Source organism: Phaethon lepturus, unplaced genomic scaffold, assembly GCF_000687285.1.
Source record: "Phaethon lepturus isolate BGI_N335 unplaced genomic scaffold, ASM68728v1 scaffold35994, whole genome shotgun sequence".
Classification (NCBI taxonomy): domain Eukaryota; kingdom Metazoa; phylum Chordata; class Aves; order Phaethontiformes; family Phaethontidae; genus Phaethon; species Phaethon lepturus.
The window spans coordinates 3,932-6,292 of NW_010536189.1; the positions used below are offsets into that span (position 1 = coordinate 3,932).

General features: G+C 53.5%; 1 protein-coding gene across 1 annotated transcript in view; it reads right to left on the reverse strand.

Moving 5' to 3' along the window:
- PBK (PDZ binding kinase) overlaps positions 1-2,361 on the reverse strand; it is a gene marked incomplete at its 5' end in the record, with an annotated part of 8,453 nt that overhangs the window by 1,774 nt on the left and 4,318 nt on the right. Inside the window, one exon of the mRNA XM_010286098.1 lies at positions 1,051-1,227. Within this exon, the coding sequence (XP_010284400.1) occupies positions 1,051-1,227 (177 nt within the window). The remainder of the gene's footprint in view (positions 1-1,050; positions 1,228-2,361) is intronic.

Sequence of the window (2,361 nt, forward strand, 5' to 3'; positions counted from 1 at the left end):
CGAGAGAGTGGTCAAGCACTGGCACAGGCTGCCCAGGGAGGTGGTGGAGTCACCGTCCCTGGAGGGATTTAAAAGCCGTGTAGATGTGGTGCTCAGGGACATGGTTCAGTGGTGGGCTTGGCAGGGCTGGGTTAATGGCTGGGCTCCATCTTAAGGGTCTTTTCTAGCCTAAACAATTCTGTGATTCCATGACAAATCCCTACTTGGGCACACAGTAGATGCCCAAAGCAACTCAAACTGCTTCCCCCGTGCTTTGTCAGAGACAAGCAGGGGTTTGCCAGCCCAGATACAGCCCAGAGCACGCTTGGCCTGGGCACAGCAAGCCTGCTTTACCTTCTCCTTTCCAAAAGGCTCATCTACCTCAAATATTTTTATGCAGCATTTCAAGCGCAATGTCATTTTAAGCTTTTCCAGCTACATCATTTTTGTGGTATCTCGACAGTGTCCGCCACACGGCTCCAGCCTGGCAGACTGTTCCTATGCTGCCGTGACAGCAAAGGACGTGGGATGGAGCCAGAGCACGGCCGAGCACGCTGCGGGGCTCTTGGGGCAGCAGTCAGGCTCGGGGGTGTCTTTTGAACCTACCAAACCACACTGATGGGAATCGGACGAGCAGCTGAGTTTCAAGGAGCTCTCTTTGGCTCTTAGACAAGCAGCTGAAGCACTTACAAAGAGTGCTGGTTCGCTGTGATTAGTTACCATCATTTATCCACTTCTCATTTGGAGTTAAAAAGCTAAGTGACATTGAAAGCATCCCAGCCCCTGCACAAACATCAATGCCACAGGTGTCTGCTGGCATCCGGAGTGGCCTCGGGGTGGTGCTGAGCACCTCCATGCTCTGGCGGACACCCCAGCGAGCTCCCCGGGATGACATGCAGGGCTGGGGGCCATGGCAGGCACGGACAGATGTTTGCAAGCCCTTCGGATGGCACCCCTGGGAGACCCAGCATTGTGGGGGTACTAACACATGCTGTAAAAATCAATCCTCCTAAGAGAGGAAAGCATTCCTAGGAGCAGAATTTGCTCAGCCAGCAAGTTATAGAAACAAACCTTTGTCATCAGGGTCATCACCCAGGTTGAGGTGGGGCACAGAGAGGGTCATCATTTCCCAGAGAGTCAGCCCAAAAGGGAAGATGTCGGCCTTGTCGGTGATCACGCCGTCATCCTGCAGAGCTTCCTTGGGCTTCCAGGGCTCGGTGCCGATGTAGTACATCTCCGGGTCGCTCACTGGAAGGAAACAACACAGCTCAGGGCAGGATCTTTTGGGGGCCTGAACCTATTTTTCTTTCACATCCATATAGTCTCAAATCCCCTGTAAGCTGCAACTTGCTCCACAGCGGTGCCAGACCCTGCAGGGCTCGGGCTTCTCTTCCGCAGGCCCAGCAACGCATGGTAGGAACTGCGGAGAAACCTCATGGTTTGCATGGTAGAGTGGCTGAGGCCACGCAGAGCGGAGAGAGGAACTGAAGGTCAGAGCTGTGCTTTGTAGCTTATCCCTGCTGTAAGGCCCCCTGCGATGAAGGGGTGAGAAGTTACCTGTGTTCTACGCCGGTGTTTCCCTTCCTCAGCTTGGCCGCCCTGCCGGGGAGGCCGGGCTGGGCTGACGGCACTCACAGGGCACCTTCCCCAGACAAGGCCAGGGGACAAAGCCAACCCAACCCCGGTGCTCACCAGGCTCTGTCAGCCTCCACCACGCACTGCCTCCTGCCAGCCACACAGTCCTTTTGGTTTCTTTTCTTCAGCCCAAACCAAATTCTCACTACTTTGTTCAATTTAATGCCTCCTTGATCTTAATTAGCCTTGGGAGTGTTGAAGCGATCAGCTCTCAGCCCAGTGAAGGAAATACCAGCTCTGACTCGATCCCTTATATCCTTTCTCCCAATTACAATTCCCCCCCGCCTCTCCCTAGCAAGTTCCCGAGCTGTCAGCAAACCTCAGCTGTTCAAAAAACTTTTCTCTTGCAGGGCTGATCTTCAAAGCCCGGCCTGTAACAAGAAGCGAACGCCGAAATCCCTCAACACTTCACAGGCTGTTGCGTTTTAATCCTTGGCTGCCACACGGACTGGGACCCAGCACCTTCGCTGTCAGTGGGTGCTCGTTGTCTCCTCAAAACCATGAGGAGGCAAAGCCAAAAATCAGGGCTGGGTGGAAAGGGGACTTCTTCCTGTTAAACCAGCCCAGAAACTGATCCTTTAACCACACTCTGGGAGATTAGGCTAGGGCGCTGCCTCCAGCTCTCTCGCTCCTTATAAAAGGGAACAGCTACTAATAAAAATGTAATAGAGCAGCTTTATAAATTATGAGGCTGTCGCAGGCCCAAGCGCTGTGTAAAGCGGCAGAGAAAAGCATTCTTGCAATTAA